Here is a 23,429-nt window from a genome sequence, read left to right as displayed (position 1 = left end):
AGGTGCATAGCATCCTGCCGACATTTCTGAGCTTCTTCCATGCATTCTCTGATGATCTTTCTACATCCTTGAGGGTCTTCTTATCTGTATATATTGGTAGGAAAAATATCAGCTTTAGTAGCTGAGAAACTGGGTCTGAGTCCCACACCCGCCATTGGCTGTGTTGGCTTTGCTTGGACTCCTGATCTCCATTGGCATTGGTTTCTTCATGCGTGAGACAGGAATGCCATATCTGCATTGTGTACCTCACAGGATTACTGTGAGGATCAAGTAAAATAATGTCTGTGAAAACCATAGCATGTTCTGAAGATGTATGTGCTTTTATTAGCTCTAGTCGTTTTACCTGAGCTGGTTTTCCTTGGGTTCATCACATAGAGGGGACACTTGAGGAATGCTGCTGAAGGGATGAGATCTCTGCCTAAGCACCCACTTAGCTGTGCAGAGAAGACACTACAATGGGGCACTCAGCCTCAGCACTTTACTCAGCGGGGTCCTTGCCTGGAAGGCCCCTGCTCCATCACTTCCAGACACTGTAGGACATCTGAGAAGTGTCAGCTCCTGCCACTGACCTCCACAGCCATAGCCAGCTCCACTGAGGGCTAGGGGTTGGGCTAGACTTCTCCTGGTTCTTATGAGCAGCCTGTGGATGGATCCAGGATGGAGACAAGGATTGCTGGCCACGCTGGAGCTGTGAGGCTACTGACTCCCAAGGGGCCTGGACTCTGGCCATCGAGGTCTCTGAGCCAACCTAACATCTCGCTGCCTTATTTATCCTTTTCCTGTGTCTTCCTCACTTCACTTGGTATTCAGAACTCCTCCTTAGGAGAGCCAAGGGAAGCTACTGTCCTTCCTGGGGATCCCAGGCAAAGCCATCTCTGCTTTGTGTCTAGGATGAACAGGAGGAAGAAGAGGCCTTCAACCAGAAACATGCACTGCAGAAGGCCAAGGAGGTCAGCCCGATGTCTGCACCCAACATGCCTTCGATCGAGTGAGTCAGCTGCCCCCTTCACCGATCCCTGAGCTCCTGTGCTAACAGCCAGTTCATCAACTCACAGAACTATTGGTTATAGGAGTGTACCTACTCCATGCTGGGAACTGTTCCTGAGAATACAGCAGTGAGCAAGACAGAGTCTGTTTTCATGGAACTGTTATTTCAGTGAGCGAGATAGATAATAAACATGCACATCATTTCAGATAGTGACAGGTGCTATAAGTAAATGAAACAGGGTCCTATGGTGGAGAAATACAGGAGCTGGGTGGGAGCAGCTTATGTCAAGCCAGAAGGGATTCTCTGAAGGGGAGCTGTTTAAGCCGAGACCTAAGTGTGTAGATGACAGTCATGTGACATTTTGAAGGAAGAGTGTTCCCCAGCAAAGTCCAGTGTGGCTGGTGTGTAATTAATGAGGGGAAATAGAGACAGGGCCGGGGAGGGGGAGCAGGGGCCAACTCTGAGGTCCTTAAAGTCCACGTGGAAGAGTTTAGCTTTTATTCTAGCTGAAATCACAAGAGGACTTCAAGTGGAAGGATGAATAGGATATGATTTACACTTTTAAAAGGGTCACTCTGTTCCATGGAGCATAATGGACTGTAGGGGCCAGAGTGGAGGCAAGGGAAGAGTCTGCTCTCAGAGTAAAGTAGGTGAGAGGTAATGGGGGTTTAGACTAGGGTGGGGGAAATGGAGGAGATGAGTAATCCCATTCAGTCTGTAGTTTGGAGAGAGAGCCAATAGGATGAGCTCATGGATTAAATGTGGCAGGGGTGAGGATGAATAAAAGGGAAGAAACAAAAATTGATCCCAGGTTTTAAGGTTTTGCAGACTAAGCAATGGGTTGGGGAGTGGTGGTAGTTACTGGATCCCTGGAAACTGGTGGAAATCTAAAGTTCATTTTGAGATACTTCTAAGGCATCCAAGTGTTGAATAGGCTACTGGTTACCTGCATCAGGAGCTCAGAAAAGTCAGAATTAAAACAATGATTGAGGAAGGTTATTCACATTTAGATGGTATTTAAGTCATCAGTATGGGTCAGATGACCCAGAGACCCAGCTGCTGAGGACAGAGGCTGACAGTGCTCCTCCTGCTTAAGAGGAGAAACCAGCTAAGGAGACCAAGGGAGTGCAGCCAGGAGGCAAGAGAAAGAACAGGAGGTATAGTGTGCTGGAAACCTGTGAAAGAAAACTGCAGGAAGGAGGAGTGGGTGCCGGTGCTACATACTGTAGAAAAATCACATACAATGAGGAACAGAAAAGGGACCACTGCATATGGCAAAATGAAAGCTGTTGGTAACCTTACAAGAGCCATTTCCGTGGCCAGGTTGGAACAGAACTCAGTTGAAGTGGACTAGGGAGAGAACAGGATGTGATAAAGGAGAGTGGTGAGTCCACTGCTTCAGGATCTAGCCTGGACCTGTGGTAGAGCTACAGGTAGTCGGCCTGGGCCCTGCGTGGCCTGGTCTCTGCGTGGTGACACAGGGGGGTGTTGGAGGAGAGGCTGGGAAGTGACCATAGAACAACATAACTCCTGTTGTTGCGTCCGGGCCTGCATGAGGACTGTGTGAGTGGTGAGTGGTGCTGGGGCATCTGTGGGAGGGTCTGAGACCCCCAAGGAGGTGGAAGTCTATCCTGGCAATAACCCTGTCATTGTTACTTGAAGCTAATAAGGGAAGAGCCCTTGGTTGGCTAGAGCTCCAGTGAAGGGCTCCCAGGCAGCCTCTTCCTTGCCTTGTGGGGCGTGCCAGGGTTGTGTGTGTGTTGGGGGGGGACCTCCCTCCTGCACGGCCATCATCTTGCCTTTGCCTTTAGAAACTAAAGGCCTGGCCCCTGGATCCCTCTTCTGTGAGTGAAAGAGAAAAATTCCCTTCCAAATCGTTAAAGGTTGATAGGGAAATACCAAAGATTGATAGGGAATATTCCTCTCTGGAATATTCTCTGCGCCTTGAGTAATTTCTACTCCACCTTCCCTGAACTCATGGGTTTGGGTTAAAAACACATACACACAGGTATCCAAAAATGTGGATGGGTAGGACTGGCTGTCACTTAGGAGTGGGTGGTTCTATTTACTGAGATGAGGAAGCCTGGGGGAGAAGTGGGTTTAGAGAGATGTGAGTTGGGACGATGCTTGGCCCAGAGTAGAAACTCACTATTTCTGGAATGAAAGAATGAATGAAATGTGGGTAGGCACAGGCAGGGCCGTGGGAATTGAGCAGAGTGTGCATCAGGGCACAGAGAGGTGGAAGGACGTGCTGCAAACATCCAAGACCAGCAGAGACCCAGGCTTTGGTGCTGTACATGTGCTGTGAGGTTGGTGTTGCTGGTGTGAGCCACCTCCGGGTGTGTGTGCCCTGCTCAGCTGTGTGCACTCTGCTCAGGTATGTGTACCCTGCACAGATGTGTGTGCCCTGCAAAGATGTGTGCACCCTGCTCATGTGTGTACTCTGCCCAGGTGTACGTGCCCTGCACAGGTGTGTCTACATTGCTTAGGTGTGTGTGTCCTACATAGGTGTGTGTCCTCTGCCCAGGTGTGTGCCCTACACAGGTGTGTGTGCTCTGCACAGGTATGTGTACAATGCTCAGGTGTGTGTGCATTTTGCTCGGGTGTGTGTGCCCTGCTCAGCTGTGTGTGCCCTGCACAGATGTGTGAACATTGCTCAGGTGTATGTGCCCTACTTGGGTGTGTGCCCTGCTCAGGTGTGTGTACAATGCTCAGGTGTGTGTGCATTTTGCTCAGGTGTGTGTGCCCTGCTCAGCTGTGTGTGCCCTGCACAGATGTGTGAACATTGCTCAGGTGTGTGTGCCCTGCTCAGGTGTGTGTACACTGCTCAGGTGTGTGTGCATTTTGCTCGGGTGTGTGTGCCCTGCTCAGCTGTGTGTGCCCTGCACAGATGTGTGTACACTGCTCAGGTGTATGTGCCCTGCTCAGGTGTGTGTGCTCTGCACAGATGTGTGTGCCCTGCACCAGTGTGTGTACATTGCTCAGGTGTGTGTGCTCTGCTCAATTGTATATGCCTTGCTCAGGTGTTCATGCCCTGCTTGGGTGTTAAGGCAAAACTGCTGATTTCGGACTATACTTTAAGTGCAAACATGGCTGTCCATGGAGAAACACAGAAGAAGCACTGTTAAAAAGCAAAGTGCCTGAGTGCTAGTTACATTTCTCTCACTAATATAGCCTGTGACCTCAGAGAGACAACCACTCCGATCTCAGAACCTCTATTTCCTCATCTTTGAAATGAGAAGAATGCCACCTGCCCTTCCTATCCCACAAGGCTATTGTGAGGTGTACACAAGGTCTCATTCATATGAGTTGGAGACATGTGGATGCTGCTCTGTATGATTTTCGGTATGAATGTAAGTTTGAATCTGTGAATATGTGAGTAGAGAGAATGCTCATGCTTGTGTGTGTGAGAGAGAATCCTTCCATGTACGTACACTCTTACACACATGCTTCTGGATAGCTGGTATTTGAATATTTGAGAATTTGCAAATAGATGGTGTGATGTGCTTTTCCTAGCAGGTGTGCATGCTGCCTGTCTAAAGCGTATGTTTCTACTTCTGTATCTACCCATGCTTCTTGGCTCTCCCGCCCCCACCTGTGCCTTGTTGCATTGCAGGCCACTGATGCTGAGGGTTGTATTCAGTTGAGGAGCTCACAGGCTTCTCCACAATGATGTCTGCATCAGTGGGTGCTCCTGGGTGGCCACACACATGTGCGCTGTGCATCTTCCAGACACCCAGAGTGGGCCTCAGACCAACTGCCTCTGCTCCCTCAGCCCCACCCTTGTGTGGGGCTCTTCTGCAGACATGTGAGAGATGGCAGTTGAGGGGGATTAATTTGCCTAGCATGTTCTCCATGGGTGGGCATCAGCTTTATCAGGAAAGGAACAGCATTTGCCAACATCCCAGGTCCAAGCAGGGCCCATTGGGCTGGACTGAGTTCATCAGGCCAGTAACTGGGGCGGGCTCACTGCAAGGATAGCCCAGATGTGTTGTCCTCTAGCTGAGCATTGAACCTGTGTTGACAGCTTATTTACCAGGCATCCTGTCTGTTTTTGTGGGCACAGTTCATACGTTGCCATTCTAACCTTGTGTTTGTAAGGACACAATATGCATATGGAAGAGAGTTTTCTCTGTACAAGGCTAAGAAGGTCAATACTGTGCTCTGCCCAGCTGAACATAGAACAGGGTCTATGGCCAGGGCCTCTGCATTGCTCAAAGGCAGAGGTCACTGCTCACATCCTGGAGTACATGGATGGTGGCCTACGGAAAGATGGTGCTGCCTCTGACCATGGACCACTTCGTAGCCTTGACATCGTGCATGGCAGAGCACTTGCTCCCCTGCATGTTTTGTGAAGCTGGGTCAGGGTCTGCTACGGGAGTCATGAGCTGGGGAGCCACACCCAATGAATGTGCTATGCTAGCCCTAGAAGTGACCCGGGGGAGGGGAAGAAAACTACTCAGCAACATCTACAGGATTTCCAAAATAGGAATCTGAAGGATGTGTAGGTGGAAGTTTGCGTGCCTGTGGGGCATGGTATTTGAGCATCTGGAGCTGTGGATCATGTGAAATGGCATAACCTGTGTGCCTCTGCATGTGTGCTTCAAAAACTAGATCCATGTATTTGCACATAGCAAGGAATGGAAAGTCACTCCATTGGAGAGTCGAATGTGGGGAGTCTACAGAAGGCAAGCAGGCACATGGAGACCCGATGGCCACGCAGAGGACTCTGTGTCTCCCTCCGGAAATCCGCTGGTGGCTGTGGGGCTTGAGGTTCCTAGAGGTTGGGGTGAACTGAACCTGTTCGTTTTTCTTCCCCAGAAGAGACAGAAGGAGAAGACACCACATGTCGATGTGGGAGCCACGCAGCAGCCACCTGTATGTGTGTACCAGTTTGCGTGTTTGTGAGTGGTTACGTGTGGGCGTGGGACAATGTGTCATTGTCCTTGCCATAGACAAAGTGGCACTGGGTGTGCATGTCAGTGTGTGGCTTGGTGTGTGTGTGTGTGTTCCGTTCACATGATCTGTGGATATGCCCTCTGCACCTCTCAACATTTGCTTATATCAGTGTGTGTCTACCTTTGTGACCTGTGTGTTTTTCGCTCTTCAGTCTGGCCTGTGAGTGGGTATATGTTGTGTTAGTGTTGGTGGGTATACCTCTCACGTAGGCAGTTGTGTACAGCTATGTGTGGGCCTCAGTGAGGGTGCGTGTGGGTACATGTGCGTGTCCCCTTCACAGTTTGTAGGTGTGCACCCACAGGCGCGGGGAGGAGGTAACTCCCCTTCCGCCCAGCGAGCCCTCTCCCGTGTGCTCTCCTGCACTTGTCATGTTCATGTGTTCCTGCTGCCCCATGAATGCTCCTCTAGGCCCCTGGGCCGAAATGCTCGATCTCAGTTTTGAATATGAGCTGCTGGTGGTTTCTGCCCTTAGCCTTCTGTGGCTTTTATTAGCTATTGTGGAAGAGACTCCTAGCACTCTTACTTTTGAGGGTGATATCAAGACTTTTTGTAATAAGTCTGCCTGGCACTCTTCTCACCCTTCAATGGTATCTGACCATTTCAGCCCTCATTATCCCAGACTGTAACCTGAGAGGGAAGGGAGATGAGGGGGAGAGGAGGAGGAAAGACCTTTGACCTTGAATCAAGGGCCATTGAATGTGTACAAGCAGATGCCCCGAAAGCAAGGAGAGCAGGGGAGTGAAGACTTGGTAAGCCTGTGGATGGCTGCCCCAGCAGGCCCTGGGGACTTGGAACTCCTGCCAGGGTTGATGCCTACCCACCTCTCAGCTACTATAAAGCAGGGATTGGAGTGGAAAGTGCCCGGGCTGGGAGGCACCTGCCCGATGAGCTCCTCACGTGTGGCCCGCCTGTTCCTCGCATCTTTCTGTGCTTCCTGTCTGCAGGTCCTGGGCGCTCCCATTTGCCCCCACCATGTGTTCTGCCCTCTCACATGGCCCCTGTGGCCACCCTCCCTGCCTGCAGCTTCCGGGCTCTGACCGCGGCCCTGCCCTTTCCCCTTGGCAGGAGGGAGCGGAGGCGCCGGCACCACATGTCCGTGTGGGAGCAGCGTACCAGCCAGCTGAGGAAGCACATGCAGATGTCCAGCCAGGAGGCCCTCAACAGAGAGGAGGCGCCGCCCATGAACCCACTCAACCCCCTCAACCCGCTCAGCGCCCTCAACCCGCTCAATGCCCACCCCAGCCTTTATCGGAGACCCAGGGCCATCGAGGGCCTGGCCCTGGGCCTGGCCCTGGAGAATTTCGAGGAGGAGCGCATCAGCCGTGGGGGGTCCCTCAAGGGGGATGGAGGGGACCGATCCAGTGCTCTGGACAACCAGAGGACCCCCTTGTCCCTGGGCCAGCGGGAGCCACCGTGGCTGGCTAGGCCCTGTCATGGAAACTGTGACCCAACTCAGCAGGAGGCAGGGGGAGGAGAGGCTGTGGTGACCTTTGAGGACCGGGCCAGGCACAGGCAGAGCCAGCGGCGCAGCCGGCATCGCCGCGTCAGGACAGAAGGCAAGGAGTCCTCCTCGGCCTCCCGGAGCAGGTCTGCCAGCCAGGAACGCAGTCTGGATGAAGCCATGCCCAGTGAAGGGGAGAAGGACCATGAGCTCAGGGGCAACCATGGTGCCAAGGAGCCAACGATCCAAGAAGAGAGAGCCCAGGATTTAAGGAGGTGAGTGAGTCACAGGGCTCCCAGATGGATGGCACACAGGCTGCTGTTAGTTGTTCCTCAATATAAGCCTTTCTGAGCTCCAGTTTCCCCTATTATAAAATGGAAATGATGCTGACACACACTTTGTGAGGTATGAATAAACATAACAGGCAGTGGGCTCTGTTCCCCCGAAAATGAGGGCCTGTTAGAAGTAGGTCATGGATAGAAGGACGGGAATAAGGCAGTGGTCATGGTGTGTGGGTCTTAGCACCTCTCCGCCTGTCTGGGTGGGGTGGAAGGCGGTGGTGGCCTTGTACCTTCCAGGCTGCCTGAGCTTCCCCGCCGTCCCCTCGTGCCAGGCACACCCACCATTTGAGGACAGCGTCTGAGCACCAGCTCTCTCTTCCTCTCTCTTCACAGGACCAACAGTCTGATGGTGTCCCGAGGCTCCGGGCTGGCAGGAGGCCTTGATGAGGCTGACATCCCCCTAGTCCTGCCCCATCCTGAGCTGGAAGTGGGGAAGCATGCGGTGCCGACAGAGCAGGAGCCAGAAGGCAGCAGCGAGCAGGCCCTGCTGGGGAATGTGCAGCTAGACATGGGCCGAGTCATCAGCCAGAGCGAGCCCGACCTCTCCTGCATCACGGCCAACACGGACAAGGCCACCACCAAGAGCACCAGTGTCACCGTCGCCATCCCCGACGTGGACCCCTTGGTGGACTCAACCGTGGTGCACAGTGAGAGCACAGTCCCTGTTCCCCTCCATCCCCACCTCCTATCCCATCTGGGGCTGGGGCCATTCCAATAAAGCCACATGGAAAGCACCACCAGGAGGAGTAAATCATCCTTCAAGAAGTAAAAATGAGTGGCAGTTTTCTCCCAGTGTGCAGAACAAAAATAAGCTAGCGTTCTCTTCATCTAAAATTTTTCCCATAAAATTTCCCCAAGCTTGTTCCTGTGACCACCCTCAAGTCTTCAGAGTGATCACTCGTGACTTTGTGCCCAGTTAGATATTCAGCTGTTTGCTTCGGTGTATGAATATTTGATGGTGTTGTCTGGGGTCTCCCAGGTGCTCTGCTGCCCCAGCAAGTTAGGGAGCCTTTGATGGAGTGGACCATGGCTGTGCTCACTGAGTGATCTTGGAAAAACCTCTGCATCTCTTGAGACCTCAGTTTGTCATCTGTAAAGTGAGAGCATTGTACTAGATGATCTCTGAGGCCTTTCCCTGTACTAATATTTTATATGATTCTATTGCTTTTATCAACTCTTTTTCTCCTAGGAGCTTTTAGCCACAAGTTCTCCCCATCACAGTTCCCTTAGGCAACAAATGTTAATCAATGATGTCCTAAAGGGAAACACAGCAGAAAAAAAAAAAAAAAGCACTTCCCCACCCCTGCCCTGACCCTACATCCCATGCCCGTATTCATCCTACCCCTTATCCTTGCCCTGACCCCATACCCCATCCCTGCCCTGACCCCACACCTCATCCCTGCATTATGAATTCCACACCCTATCCTTGCTCTGGACCCATACCCCATCCCTGCCCTGACCCCACACCTCATCCCTGCATTATGAATTCCACACCCTATCCTTGCTCTGACCCCATACCCCATCCCTGCTCTGGCCTCATGCTCTCCCTGCATTAATCCCACCTGCTGCCCCGTGATCACTGAATTGTGACCACGGGGTTCCAGCCTTGCTGTTTTCCTCTACTTTTTCTGTATTTACTCTTTCACATGACAATCTTTCCCCTCCCTGTTTTTCTTTCTTCCACGGCTCCCTCTCCATTTCCACATGTTCTCTATAGTCAACGTGCCACTACTGCTTCAGAAGTGCATTCTCCCATGTCCAGTGCCTGCTTCAGTTGACTTAGGCATGTCTCAGGATCCCAGACCCACAGCTCTTTTGGTGTTTGTTTGCTTTAATACATAAGAAGTGTTTGGGGCCTTCTTTTATGAGAAAGAACATAAAGAAAGCTTTACTCTCCCTCTGTTGTAATTCCAGAGCTAGTCTTTGGTCTTGGTCATAGGTAAAAGCATGTGATAGGAAGGCTTTTGGATACTTCTTATGACTTACTCTTTAGGAGGCCTGGGCATGGGCCAGGACCACCGAGGTCCACTGCTGACACATGGTTCCAGGGTGGAGTCATTCAATGAGCAGGGAGCAGTGGGCAAGGGTGACTGGGGCCCTTTCCCTACTGTGACAGCTTCAGGCTCCTGCCAGTTTAACCTACACCATGTCTTAAGTATGGAAACAGAGCAGCAGCTGAGAGCTCCCCTCGACCTCTGGCTCCTTTGTCCTCCCAATCCTGGGATGCAGTCATGGACCTATACTCACATGAATATTGCATTCTCATTTCTACATTAATCATGGCCGAAAAAAGCACAGCCAGAAAGCCTGCTGCAAACAGAGTCATGATTTCTTGAAATCTTCCTTTGCAGGGTGATTCACTGAAAGGCTATAGGATTTTGAATTGGGAACCCAAACTAGCTGTATGACCTTAGGAAAAGTACTTAAATTGCCAGAACTTTAGTTTTCCCATCTGTATCATGGGAGTAATAATACGTGCCACTGAGGGTATACTGATGGGAAAATTCAGTGAGTATGTACAAAGAATCCAGAGTTTAGATATAAAATCTAAACCTTGTGAATTTTATAACAGAAACACCATGTTGTTTATCAGACTGTAAAAGTTCAACCTCAAAAGGGGAAACATGATCATAGTCATTTATATGACATAGAAGGTTATTTCTCATAACATTTGGGGAGGGTAAAAATAAGAAGAGAAGAGGAGTTTAACTCAATGTCAGGTAGTAAATACCCCCAGTGCCTGCAGGGCACCTTGTTAGGGACATCCCTGGAGCCCTTTCTCCTCCTCTCCTTTCATCCCCAACTAAACACAAATGGTGCCATTTTCACATGCCGCATGGTTTCTGAAGATTTCAACGTGTTCCTCTTGCAGTTAGCAACAAGACGGATGGAGAAGCCAGTCCCTTGAAGGAGGCAGAGATCAGAGAGGATGAGGAGGAGGTGGAGAAGAAGAAGCAGAAGAAGGAGAAGCGTGAGACAGGCAAAGCCATGGTGCCCCACAGCTCAATGTTCATCTTCAGCACCACCAACCCGTAAGCCACCCTCGAGTTGCTCCCTCTTTAGTGCCAGGGTAAACGGCCAGGTGTGAGGCAGGGCAGGGTGAAGGGGAGAGGAAGGATGGGGGCCCAGCCATCTTCTTAAGCCTTCCTGGTGGAGCATGGCCAGACATTGAGCATCTGGGGTGCCCCCTAAGTGAGGTGGATTGGTAAGTTAGTCAGCCTCTGAACTTGCCCATAGCTGAAAGAGTAACATCGGACAGGAGAGCATGAGAAATGTCATTGGAAAGGAGCTCTTTACCAGTCTGTGGTCAGTAGGTAGCTTGGAGGGAGGAAGGAAATCTACTTGAGGTTGTGCCACCAAATATTCCAGAAGTGGATAGAGCCAAGAATGTGGAGCCTAGAATGACCAGATCACCTGTTGGAGTTGAGAGTTTTGGTCACACTGCTCTACATGTGGAGTTTTGAAATGGTCTGCTCTGAGCATGCTACTCAGAGCAGAGGTAAGGACATGAAGTGGGGGTGACAGAGTGGAGTCTGGAAGGTTAGATTCAGGAAAGATGGAATTTGGGAAGAGTATTCCAGCAGGGCTCTGGGAAGGGAGCAACCTGGGTTAAGGCATGTGAGCCATCCATGGCTGGAATGCAGAATATAGAATACAGTTACTTTGACCAGAATAACCTGGGGCTCATGAAAACTCATTACTGCTTTCGTCAGGAATTTTAGAATCAAGATCTCTTTTTATGTTTCTTGGTTCTTTGTAATTTCCTTGGGATGTCCCAGTTTCCTTACAGTGGGAGAGTAGACATCGAGATACAGCAGAGGGTGCTATGCAGCTGCCCTGAGTTGGTAGGCTGATGCTGGCTGCTCCCCATGGCTCAGACATGTCTGCGGATAATGTATCTTGGCTTGCGTGTTGCAGCCTCTAACCAATCTGATTACTTTCCTCCACTGGGGCTTTAAATCAAGGGTGGTGGCTGAGAAATTAAATTGCTCTCCCTGGCGGCTTCCTTTGGCAAGGGCCTGGCTGTCTGGAAAGGGCCGATATGTGTATGTGGGAGTGAGGAGTAAGGGCATGGGCATGGTGGGGAGTGGGCCAGCTCAGCCGTGCCCACTATCCGCAGGATCCGGAGGGCCTGCCACTACATCGTGAACCTGCGCTACTTTGAGATGTGCATCCTCCTGGTGATCGCAGCCAGCAGCATCGCCCTGGCAGCAGAGGACCCTGTCCTGACCAACTCGGAGCGCAACAAAGTGGGTACACAGGGGCCACGTGCCAGTCTCCATAGTGCTCTGGTGCTCACCCCATCCCAGTACTGGAGGTGAACCGGGATGGTAGCAAGGTTCCTGGGGAATGAGCAAGGGTTGGAAATTGCCCACTCCTGTTCCTCAGGGCGAAGTATGAACCATTCCCAGATAAGCCCCTTCTCAGCCCAACACACTACAAGGCTCTGCAGGGCTCCGCAGCCACCCATGGGTTTGGATGTGGGTCTAATATAGGGTCATGGATGGTGTGTGTGAAGCTGGCAGCTGCAGCTCCACCACAGGGGGCCAAGGCCTCTCCTGGGGTCCCATGGGTATATGTCAGGAGACATGAGGGGCATGAGGAGGACAGGAGCTGACAAGGATTTCAGGTCCCGAGCCTGAACTAAGGGACAGGTATGTGGGCAATTCAGACCCAAAAAGCTAAGTTCTGGCCAACGAGAGGGAGCAGCCTAGGAGTGGCCACTGGGTCACATGGCTCCAGCAGGGCCCATGCCCCTTCTTCTGGCATTTCTCTCTCAGTCCAGCTAGTGGCTCTAATTCTAAGCCTTTGTTCTGAGGGTGCAGTGGGTGAGGGCCAGGGTGGGCGTGCACGAGTGCATGTGTCCTGGCAGGTGGGAGCTCATGTAGTAGCCTGTTGGCCACACATGGTCATTTCCTTCCGCCATATGTGTCTTTCAGGTCCTGAGGTATTTTGACTATGTGTTCACTGGCGTGTTCACCTTTGAGATGGTTATAAAGGTAAAAACTTCTAGAGAAAACCTGGGCTCTTGGGTTTACATGGATCACCTGTCTGCTCCTTAGGTAGAGCCCTTCCTCAGTGTTACCACCTACCAGCCAATGGCAGCCCTCAGTAGAGCTTCTGCCACCCCTTTCTGGCCTCAGAACCCTGAAGAAATCTGTCTCAGCAAGACACGGCTGCATGGATATGTTTGTGCTGGTGCAGGCCTGTGGACATGGCCCAAGTAGGAGGCAGGCAACAGATGGGCTTGGGGGCTGCACTCCCCTCCCCATTGCTTGTCTTGGCTGAGCCTGGGTGTGTGCCAAGGCAAAGGGCTAGGTAGAGATGAGTCTTCCTGGGCTTCATCTAGTCCCAGCCACCACAACACTCCATAGTCTGTCTTGATCCCAGCCTCATCCATCCAGGATTTTACCCATCTGTGCATATGTGGCAATGCCTAGTGCTCTGAGCCATAAATGAGAGGAGGAGTGTGGCAGGGTTCTGTGACAACCAAGGAGTCTAGTGAACCCTAGGTGACTATGAGATGGGGGCCTCAGGACTCAGTTATGTGGAGAAAGCCTGCTGGACCTAACCTCTCGTTCTCCAGGTCCTAGCATAGGGTTGGTTGTGGAGATAGTGGCAGTGGGGGTACTGCCATGATGAACAGAGCTCAGGTCAAGTGTTGCCCACACTTTCTTGGCTCACTGTGGCTGTTCATATCCTTCTGCAGATGATAGACCAAGGCTTGATCCTGCAGGATGGGTCCTACTTCCGAGACCTGTGGAACATCCTGGACTTTGTGGTGGTCGTTGGCGCATTGGTGGCCTTTGCTCTGGCGTAAGTGACTCTTTTCTTATTTGCTTCCCTTCCTTCCCCTCTTCCTGGAGACTCCAGTTGATTTGAAGCCCTTTCCAGAAATGCAACATGCAGGGTGATGCCAAAAAATGGCCCCCCCCGGAAATCTGCTCCCCAGTCGCCCCCAGCAGTGCTCCTGAGCGCCTTGCAGCTCCAGCTCACGTGACCTGAGTGGCAGAATGGGGGAAGCAGGAGTAGGGAGTGTCAGGAGGAAGAAGTCAGAGGCCCTGGGAATTCCTTTCCTGGAGACGAGTAAGCATGGGCAGGCACTCACAGTGTGGACAGTGCTTCCATGCATTCAGCAATGGACCCAGGAACAGCTTATGGGCCCTTTCTTTCTTGAGTGTGTCAATCAAAGAAGCAGTTTGAAAGAAAGATGCAGAGGGTAGAGCAAAGTTGAGGATCACAGAATCCTAGGCATGGTGAGGTTTTCTGTTCATAGCAGGTATAAACGAGAGCTCTTCCGGGGATGCAAGAACCATGCTTTTGCACAAACCTAATAATATGTTTAATCTCCAAAAGGAAAGGCTTTCCAAACTTTCCTTGATAACATACCTAGGAAAACAGTCTTAAACCATTCAGCCAACTAAATCGTGTTCATTATATTTGTGGGATTTTTTTTTCCCTGCACATGGATCCAGCTCTAGCCAGTTTTCAATCACATTCTGACATTTCCTGTGGAATCTAGCCAAGGAAAGGGCTCTTCTAGCCCTCCTGGGTTTAACTAGGAAATGGGATGCATTCAGGGCCTTTTTCCTAACCCAGTGTGTAGAGTGCCCCAGTAGGATGAATGACAGCCTTGGGGCTCTGTCTGTACCTTGTTCACCCTGAGCAGCTTCAGCCTCTTCCAGGAAGCACAACAGAATTCTCAGAGCCATCCCTCAAGTCTCTCTGAGTACAAGTGGAAGCCTCATCTTTAGTCTAAGCAAGGCTAGCTACACTGTGTAGTGAGGCAGGAGAGCTTTCAGGAGCTGCTGTCATTGATGGCAGCTGCAGAAGGAACACAGTATCTTCATACGTTTACCCTTCTGAGTGGTTTTCCCTCCAAGGGTTTGCCCTTCCAAGTGTTTAGAAAGAGATCACCCTTGGAAGGGTTTGCCCTTCTAAATGTTTAGAAAGACAGGGAAGCTGACAGTGCTTCTCCCCAAGCTTCTCTTCAAGCACTGTCAGCTTCTGTCTCTTATCGTTTCTGGCAGAAAAATAGGTGGGATAAAAATTACGAGATGTTTCTCAAGTGGCCTGGTGGGGGTGGGGATAGTGGAGGGCTCTCTGTCTTAAGGAGAGGTACAAGGTACACTCTCAGCTGTGCTAGGAGTGTAAGATCTCCCAGACCCTGGAAGTGGACTGTGTCCACTGCTCCCTCAGCCATGAGAGACCCTTCAAAAGCAAACCACATTCAGCATAGTTTGTGACCCTAAAATGGGCTGGTGATCAAGGTAACTCCAGTGTCCCTTGTCCCCTTGTGCACATGTTAATTCCATTGTGTGCATTGAAAGCTTTCTGTCACACGTGGCTGGACTGTTCTTGAGGAAATTTTACAGAAGCATGGGGTATTTTCTCAAGCATCTGGGCCCTGTCTGGATTCTCATGGTGCAATGAAAGGAAAGGCAGCTCTGGCTCCATCAGAGGGACTTCCAGCTCCTCTTCCATCTTCTTGGAAAGATGGATTAAAGTCTGCCTTTGCCCTAAGGAGACCCACCTTTTTTGTTAGAGATAAATATTATCCTTAGGTTTTTAAAAGGTCAAGTTCCCTTTTCATTTTACTAATTCATTTGCATAGATTATTCACTGTATCGTTCTTCTTATTTTGATCTCTAAAAATCATGTGTCTCTCTTTGAAGTATAAAGGACAAGGAGATAGAAGCATATAGGAAAGAACCCACCCCATCTTTAGGAAGAACAGAGCCCACTGGCATAACAGGACAGAGTGGCAGGAAAGGTTGGGCTGTGGAACCAGACGGGCCCTTGTTTGAATCCCAGCCCCTCTACTTTCCAGCTTTGTGTCCTTGAGCCACACAACAAAATATTAACCCTCCTAACCTCAGTTCTCATCACTGAAATGCAGATAAAATAATGTGTGTAAAGTGCTTAGGACGGGGCCTGATGTAGTGTGAACAATCAATACATGTTAATTCCCCTCCTCATCCTTCCATTCTCTTATCACATCATGAAATCCAAATATAGGAGCAAGTACGTATTGATGCACAATGTATACAGATACATGTGTGCAGGCTGGCCCAAGACCTAGTTGTTTTATACGTACACACCCCCCTCGCCTGTGCCTGTGTGCCTGGTAACCAGGCTGGCGTGTTGGTGCCAGTGTGGGAGGAGGTGTGTTTTAGAGGAAGCTCCTGCATGCCTGCCCATTGTCCACAGTCCAGACATCTCTCCTGAGACCCAGAGCAGTGATGATGTGTGGTAGAGCTGTCATCTGTCTTGTTCTTTCTTTGTGCCCTTTGAAACATGGTGGTGGCTTTGGTGCTGGTGGCAGGGGAAGCCTTAACAGCCCCGGAGCTGAAGCCTCTCTGTTGCTCCTCAGACCAGGTACAGTGCAGGGGCCCCCAGGAACCCCCTCGTTCTGGGGTCCACACTTATGTGATGGATTGAGAGTTATGATCCATCACTTGCTTTTAGTCATATCACTTCTTGAACTCTGTCTTCGTTTTCTCTGAAACATAGATGATACTTGCTCACACTTCTCCATCCATTTTCTCTTTTGCCTTCAACTTCCCAAGCTTGCCATGCCCATTCCCTCTCCCCTTTCTCCGCTCGTGGAGCAGGCTCCCACTCCCCCTCCTTTGGCCTTCATCACATTTGCCGAGCGAGGTCCAGGTAATGCTTTCTGTCACTCATGCACCCATGCTTTCTAACTCTGCCCTGTTCCTTTCCTCATTAATGGTACCAGAGAATTCAGCTCTCCTATGACTTTGATGGAGTTAGCCAGAGTCCCACCTGCCAGCAGAGAGAGGGCCTGGCCTGGGGCAGAGAGTGAAAGAAGTCACTGAGCCTATATTCCTCATGGTCAGGGGCTCAAGCCAGCAGAAAGCCAAACGTGGGGTTGTCTGCAGGCTTGTCAAGTATCTCTCTCCTTGTGTTTACAACTTTCATTATCATATCCCATATATTTGCCCCATAATGTCCACCATTCAAATAGCCTATTCCTGTCCCAGTCTCTTTCTGTCCTTCCTGAAATTGAACCGTGACTTACTGAGGAGGCTTCTGTGAAGCCTATTGCTTAATAGACTTGAGCTACTCTTGGTGATTGCCATGGTAGCATCTTTCGGCTCCTCAGAAACCAGGGCTGACATGGCATTCCTTCCACCACCCAGCCAGAGCCTTCTCAGACCCTGGCCCAACTCCCAGGAGCAAAGCCCCTCACCAAGTGAGGGGAATGACCTCTAGCTGAATTCTCAAAGAAAGCTGCGGTGTCCCCTGAGCCCTCCTGCCGAGGTGTGTGCCTGCCACCATGTATGTTTTCTACAAGCATATATGTTTATGCAGTGGCTGAAGAGAAGACTGTTCTCCACAGCTGCATACATCAAGTTAAGGGAACGTTTATAATGTAAACCTGGAAAATTCCATTGGGGAACTTTATTGACTTTTGAGGAGGAAAGGAAGGGGATTTTTTCATTTATTTATTTTTCTTCTTGGATTTATTTTAAGTGTGGGCAGAGCAGTGGATAAAAAAATAAATGGAAAGATACCCACATTGCAACTTTTCTGTTCTTTCCACATTCACTTTTACATTATAAGGCATTTATAAGAACACTCAGGTCTCCTTCCTTAAGCCCAGCGTCCCTGCAGGGAGGTGGGCAGAGTTTTGGCAAAGGTTGGGTTCAGGGCTTCATTATTCCGCTGCCCTCACAACACCCACTTTCTGGGCCACATGGAGACAGAGTGTTTGCTGACTATAAATGTCCAGAGCTGTGTCTTCTGTACTTTGAGGTTTCAAGAAAAGTCTGGTGAGTGGCTGGATCTATGAAACCTTCCACTTTTATCTTTTTCTTTCCAAAGAAGAGGGATTCTTTTGTGTGATTTTATGTGAAAGGACCAGAAACCGCTTTGTCTAGTTTCCACACACCCTGTTGCCATCGCTGCTGCTTCCCAGCCTCCGGCAGGGAAGGCAAAGATGGTTACAGCCTTGGCATTTCTGGGGATCTGCACATGAGGCACATTCCCCTGCTTTGGGGGATGCTGTTCCCCAACCAAAGTCAGCTGCCTTGTAGGGAGGTCACGCAACCACTACACAGATTACATTCGTGAACCTCACAGAACCCTCATGTTTCATGTGTTTCATGTTTAGTGAAGTGACTTGGGCAAACAGGTGGGCAGGGACAGCATCTCTGGAGAAATGTAGGAGAGGACCAGAACACCTGTGCATGTGTGTCTTTCTGTGTGTGACACCTGCACTCCAACCCAGGACCCTCACCCTCTCCATTTCCACTGCTCTACAACACGTTATTTGACTAGCTCGATTCACATGAGCAGGTGAGCTCTCCTGGATTGGATTCTAGGTAGTCATCTCACAGCTTATAATTGCTCGTCAGCACAGATGGTTTAATAGAAAAATAACTAGCAATTCTGCTCCCATCTCCTCCAGCACCTCGGAATTTACCATGGCCTGTGCATCAGTCAGTTACACAGGCTCTCCGGCGGCTGACGCCAAAGCTTCCCATTGCCATTTGCTGTTGTAGCAGGGCATGGGGTGAGGTCCCTGGCACTCAGGAGATTTGGCTCACAGCCACACTTGGCCTTTCGTTATTCAGTCCTTAGCCAGAAACAAAAAACATGAGTCAATCTGCCTCTTGATGCCAGAAGGAACTGGAGTTCCCACATTAGCTTTTATTACATTCTTTTCATTGAAGTATGTCACTTTCCTGACACTTGACACTCTGCCCTAGTCACTGAGATGGATAAGGTCCATTGAATGCATTCAGCATTAGCTGTAGCAGCAGAGTTATATACACAGGACATGGACAATTTTAGATTTGGAAGGATGCTAAGGAGCCACATAATATGTTCCTCTGGGAGCTGGGCGTGGTGGCTCACGCCTGTAACCCCAACGAGTCGGGAGGCTGAGATGGGAGTATTGTTTAAGGCTGGGAGTTTGAGAATATGGTCCTCTGGTTCTGGATTTGCTTGTGGGATTTTGTGTTTTAGAAGGTGAGAATGTGCACATGTAAGAAAGAGGTGGCTGTTCAGCACCAAAATGCTCGTACGCACTCACGCTCAGCACAGCATAGAAACCAGCAGACAAACATTTCACCCTAAACCTGGCTGTTTCTTTCTCCTATTCTTCACTACCTGCCTGTGTCTGAGGCAGTCCCCTCAAACCTCCAGCGTTGCCTATGGGACTTCTTTCTTGACAGAACTTCCCGCTTTTCAAACTGAAAGGGGAGTCTCCCAAAGGAAGCAGTGACTGCACATTAATCTTGGAGGCAAGAAAAGTGGACGAAGTCCTGCTTCACGCAAAGAAGACCCATTTACCACTGAGCCAGACAGGCCATCCAGTTCCCCTGTTCTGTGGAAGAGAACGAAGGATTAAAATTAAATTTAGCCGTCAAGTAGCCCATTAACTGTGGATTTAGGAGGCCAGCTGAAAAGGAATTGGAAATTTCCAACTGTAAGCAGATAGGAGGATGTTGTTCCCTGAGACTGCAGTTTAAAAGTCACCTCAAGAATGACTACATCTGATTTTTGTGCCCAGACAAGGACACTAAAGATGATCAATGCCCATGGACTTTTGAGGTGCCTACTACTATATCATAGCTGCCTTGAAAATGGAGTTTGGGAGAGAGTAAGGAGGGACAAAGTGGCAGCCACATGGAGGGAGTGAGTGTCTAAAAGGAGATAAGTCCTCAGTCTACCTACTCTTGGCATTAAGTCTCAGCATGCATATTTTTTAGTGAACGCTGGAAAATGTGTTGTCTGCCACATGTGACGTTGGTACTGCCGAGGAACTGCCTGTAGAATATTCACTTTGAGACCTTTATCTTATGGAGGCAATGGGTGTGAACACCCAAGAATTTTTTTTTTTTTTTAATCAACAGCATGAAATTGGGAGATGGTTGGTTGTAAATGGGATCTCAGCCCATGGCCACAGACCCAAGCAAAATGTAATGATCCGACCAGGGAACACTGCCCCATCCACACGGTAACCAACAACCAACCAGACCCAGATATAAAATGCACCCTGTGAGCCTTCACAACCATGGGAAGAGCCCAGTACTGCTGGATTAGTGGAAACTCCTCATAGTGCCCTCCAGATTTAAAAGTAGATTTTAGAATAACTTGAGTCGGAAGACTTCATAATGGGACTTGGGGACCATCAACACAGATCATGCCAGCCACCTTCCTAATCCACATGCACAGGGGCACAGCCTAGCATTTCAAATCAGTCTTCAGTGGGACAAGTGTATTGGGTGGACTTCCGCCGGCTCCAAGGCCTTCTTAGAAAGATCAGCAGATGAGGTGTCTTTGGGTATGTTTAGAATAAGACAAAAGAGACAACTAAGTCCAGTGTTCACCAGATTGAATAATAAAACTGCTAGGAGACAGGTAGATGCTCTTCTGCTGCTTCTCAGTGTTTGGACAAAAACACCTGCCAGTTGGAGTATGGTGCTGTGTATAGCAAAGTAGGAAGCTTGCAAAAGGCTCTCAGGAGTGTGTATGAGGAGCTCATTGAGGTCCATGTGCAAGAGGGAAAGGATTATGCACCACTTAGCATAGAGCTAGTGCTCTGGTCACATGACAAAGAAAGATGGCAGAGTAACAATGGATTGAGGGTTTGAGGGTGACCCCAAGAAATGCTGAAGCATGGACCACGAGGAAAAATAAACCCCAAATGGCAGCCGCTAAGCAGTGACAAGGTCAAAGTGGTAAATTTAAAATTTTCACAGAAGCAGATGAACATATCCTTATCTGCAGATCCTAGAGAGACAGGCACTGCCAGTGCAAAAGGGGAAACTTCCCCATGGGTCTTTAGAATTTTTAAAGTGCTTTCACACTCTTTATTTTATTTATCACTGAACAGTCCTGTTTTACAGTTGAGAAGTGGATTGCCTGAGGTTTGACTAGTCTGACTCATTTGACTAGTAAGTAGCAAAGCCAGTTCTTGAGCAACCTTGGTGTTCTGATCTGAAGTTCAGTGTTGTCTCCATTATGTTAAGTGCCCTTCTACACATCATGTTCTAGTTAGCTCCAAGCAATTAACCCCTGTAAGCTAAGAGCAGTGGCTTGGTATAGATCTCTCCTCAACCTACAGACCCTTCTGTCTCTACCTGGTGACAGACAAGACCTATGGGTAGATGGAGAAGGTCATCCCTGAACTTGTCCATCTTGATGTTTCATCTGTAACTTTTTTTTCCTAGGAACCTTCATAGACTCTAAACTGATTACAGGGAGTGTGATAGCTTAGTATTTGAGATCAGGAAGTACTGGTCCTGTTTCCTTCTTTGGTTAAAACCCTCCAGTGGTTCCCATTTGAAAGGCACTCTAACATCACAAATAAGAGCATAGGTTTCAGAGTCAGGCATATTTATGCCTGAATCCCAGCACTATTATTAACTGCCTTAACTTTGAACCTCTGCTTCTTCATCTGTAAATGGGGATTCAAAATAATATTTTGGTCCTATAAGCATTAAATAAGGTAAAATGTATTTAATGTCTGCTATAGTGCCAAGCACTTAGTAATTGTATAATAAATGATAGTTATTATTTCCTACCAAACAATAGTCCAGACACATTAGTGAGACACTCGAGGCTCCTCACAGCGTGACCCCTCCATCTACCTTTCACTCCTGCAAGCCTGGCCATTCCCTGAGGCAAGAGATTCCTTCAGATCCCTGAGCTATTCCCCGCACATGGGGGAGGGCAGAAGGCCATGGCACTTAAAGGACAGAAGGGTTCTTTAGGACCTGATGTCCCTGCTCTGCCCTCATGGGAGGACAATCAGTTCCCGGCAGAAATCAACTTGAGAGCATGTCCTTTGAGAAGACGGGACTGGGAAGTGAAGAGCAGGATTACATTGAATGATGAGTAATTACACATGAAAGATCTGGAGGGCAGCTTGACAATTGAGCTGGAAAATTCTCGTCTTTTACTGATGAAACAAGAAAAATCTGTGTCATCTTTTTTTGCTGGAGAGCAGCCAGGAACTTACCAAATAAATAGAAAATAAATGGTAAAATGGGTGGCCCAATTGAGTCCCAATTAAAGTGAGACCAGTGCATCCTAGTGTGTAGAATTGTCCTTAGATTTTAACATTAGAGTCAATTTTTGAAACTGATAGAAATTTTATTAATGAGGCAATGTAAAAACATCTGATTATAATTTAATAGCAGAGACTAGCAAAGTGTTATCGAACAATTACATTTAAATGATTTGTAAAATGCACGTGAATTATTTCCAAAACAATGTGCCTCAATTAAGGTACTTGGAGAGCTCATCCTTTTAGTTTGGTGAAATGTCTTCCTTGCGATCTTGTTGGCTTTGATAATGGCTTAAATCACTCTTGTATGTGTGGATTTGGGAGCAGTACTTTGGCCTAGTCCATGTGTAAATTATATTTTAACTAATGGGACTAAATTGTTGAGGCTTTTCTTGACTCCGGGGCTTTGTTATTCAGTACTCTTCATTTCAAATGGCAATTTTAAAATCAGTTAAATCTTGCCCCTGTTAACAAAACTGAGGATGAAAGCATATTTTTCTGCAGCTATTCCAATTCATAGCTTTTCAATGGCTCCTCTGCAGTAAGAGACCTGAGGAAAGATGCATAGAGCAATGGCTAGTTTTTTTTTATTTTTACTTTACTTTTGGCCTGTGTCTGATTGCTATCCCTGGCTCAGACCTGTGGGAGTTAGGATGTGACAAATAGCCCCCCAGTGGTTTGGCAGCCACATTCAGCTGTTAAGATTAGAGTGTACCATTAAGGAACCCTGTTTTCCAAAACAAGGGACAATGGTGAGTTTGCATTATAACATGCATTATGCGATATATGTGGTAATACAATGAATTATACCATGATGTTTTACTAGGATTCTGGGGGGAAATTAATTCAGGAGAGCAAATGATATCCTTTATCCAGGTGTGTGGGAGGAGCAGGAGATATGGGGCCCTCCTGCAGAAGATGCATGTCTATGAGCATGACCTCTGAGAACCTTTTCAGATGCTGCATGATAGAAAGGTCTCCAAGATAAGGACTTGAGCTAAGCAGAAGGCAGAAGCTTGGGGTGTGTGATCCTAGATCACCTGCCCATATATTGATCTCCCACCCTATTCCTACATCTTAGAGATATGAAAGATTATCCCTTGGTTCTTCCTTAAGACAAATGTAGCCTGGGGAAAGGGAAACCTATGTAGTTATTTTGGTAAATTTTTTAATTGATTTCATTTTTCCTATGGCAGCTTGCAGTTATACTTTTATTTATGTGCTTGTTTACTTGAGGTCTGTCTTCCCTACTAGACTAGGTAAGTTTCAAAAGGTTGGCAACCTCATTTGTTCACAACTGTGTATCCAGTATGCAGAACAGTGCCTGACATATATTAAGGACTCCACAGATGCTTGGTATATGAATGAATAAAGATGTGTTTGGCTGACCTACCATATGCCCTGTCTTATATGTGAGAAGATGCTGGGGAAGATATTTCTGTCCTCTGAACATTTAGAGGTTATCACATTAAGGATTTAAGGTTTATAAGGCCTTGGGTCTAATTCCCAAGTCATCATTCATTTGGCATTTATAGTGAAAATTAATTTAATTTTGAATATGGGATCATTTGTTGAGTAAAATGACCATTAGAAGTCTTTGCTTGTGACATACGGTAGTAGAACATAGGTTTGCCATGCATTGGCAAAAAAATAAGA

The 23,429-nt window shown here is 48.6% G+C and overlaps 1 protein-coding gene across 9 annotated transcripts in view; it reads left to right on the top strand.

Moving 5' to 3' along the window:
- Positions 1-23,429, top strand: part of CACNA1E (calcium voltage-gated channel subunit alpha1 E) — a 332,731-nt gene that overhangs the window by 251,681 nt on the left and 57,621 nt on the right. For 6 of the 9 annotated variants that reach the window (XR_004031707.1, XM_030818791.1, XM_030818793.1 and 3 more), the window contains 8 exons: positions 891-988; positions 5,810-5,866; positions 7,013-7,663; positions 8,063-8,376; positions 10,602-10,761; positions 11,850-11,979; positions 12,670-12,729; positions 13,440-13,546. Coding sequence is in view for 8 of the 9 variants with exons in the window: in XM_030818791.1 (XP_030674651.1) it covers positions 891-988; positions 5,810-5,866; positions 7,013-7,663; positions 8,063-8,376; positions 10,602-10,761; positions 11,850-11,979; positions 12,670-12,729; positions 13,440-13,546 (1,577 nt within the window). In the remaining variant the exon portion in view is untranslated. The remainder of the gene's footprint in view (positions 1-890; positions 989-5,809; positions 5,867-7,012; positions 7,664-8,062; positions 8,377-10,601; positions 10,762-11,849; positions 11,980-12,669; positions 12,730-13,439; positions 13,547-23,429) is intronic. The other 3 variants (XM_030818794.1, XM_030818792.1, XM_030818797.1) reach the window with 1 other exon arrangement.

This window comes from Nomascus leucogenys, chromosome 9 (assembly GCF_006542625.1).
Source record: "Nomascus leucogenys isolate Asia chromosome 9, Asia_NLE_v1, whole genome shotgun sequence".
In the NCBI taxonomy this organism is placed as follows: domain Eukaryota; kingdom Metazoa; phylum Chordata; class Mammalia; order Primates; family Hylobatidae; genus Nomascus; species Nomascus leucogenys.
The sequence above is the reverse complement of the archived record's forward strand: the minus strand, read 5'-3'. Positions and strand labels throughout refer to the sequence as shown.